The following is a 699-nucleotide window of genomic DNA, read 5'->3' on the forward strand; positions in this document are numbered from 1 at the left end:
ATGGAGGTGATGGACAGCTGCCAGTTCTCCCCATCCGAGCTCTTCTATGACAGCTCCTGCCTCTCCTCCCCGGAGGGCGAGTTCCCTGAGGATTTTGAGCCCCGGGACCTGCCTCCCTTCGGCACCCACGACCCCCCCGAGCCCGCCTGCTCCGAGGAAGAGGAGCACGTCCGAGCTCCCACTGGCCACCACCAGGCCGGCCACTGCCTCATGTGGGCTTGCAAAGCCTGCAAGAGAAAATCCACCACCATGGACCGGCGGAAGGCGGCCACCATGAGGGAGAGGAGGAGGCTGAAGAAAGTGAACCAGGCTTTTGAGACCCTGAAGCGATGCACCACCGCCAACCCCAACCAAAGACTCCCCAAAGTGGAGATCCTGAGAAACGCCATCCGATACATCGAGAGCCTCCAGGAGCTCTTGAGGGAACAGGTAGAAAACTACTACCACCTGCCGGGACAGAGCTGCTCCGAACCGACCAGCCCCACTTCCAGCTGCTCCGATGGGATGGTAAGAGAAGGGGCAGGAGCGATGGGGCTGTGGGGACCCCAGGAAGGCCCGGGGGGGGGGGGTCCCCCTCAACCCGGCGTCGTGGCACTGCTCCCACGGGCGTGGGACGGGCCGAAGGCAGCCGGACAGCAGGACAAGGCGGACGGTTCGCGTGGGAACGAAACGAGCCCCTTCTCACCTTGAACGCTCAGC

General features: G+C 63.9%; 1 protein-coding gene across 1 annotated transcript; it reads left to right on the top strand.

Moving 5' to 3' along the window:
• MYF5 (myogenic factor 5) lies at positions 1-690 on the top strand. Its single transcript, XM_010561969.1, has one exon. The coding sequence runs from the start codon at positions 1-3 to the stop codon at positions 688-690; it is 690 nt and encodes a 229-aa protein (XP_010560271.1).
• Positions 691-699: the final 9 nt, after the last annotated feature.

The sequence above is a fragment of the Haliaeetus leucocephalus genome, unplaced genomic scaffold, assembly GCF_000737465.1.
Source record: "Haliaeetus leucocephalus isolate CR32 unplaced genomic scaffold, Haliaeetus_leucocephalus-4.0 Scaffold151, whole genome shotgun sequence".
NCBI classification, from domain to species: domain Eukaryota; kingdom Metazoa; phylum Chordata; class Aves; order Accipitriformes; family Accipitridae; genus Haliaeetus; species Haliaeetus leucocephalus.

What these genes read in the sequence shown, in the direction of transcription:
- MYF5 (XM_010561969.1), top strand. Translation starts at nt 1, where the DNA reads ATGGAGGTGATGGACAGCTGCCAGTTCTCCCCATCCGAGCTCTTCTAT.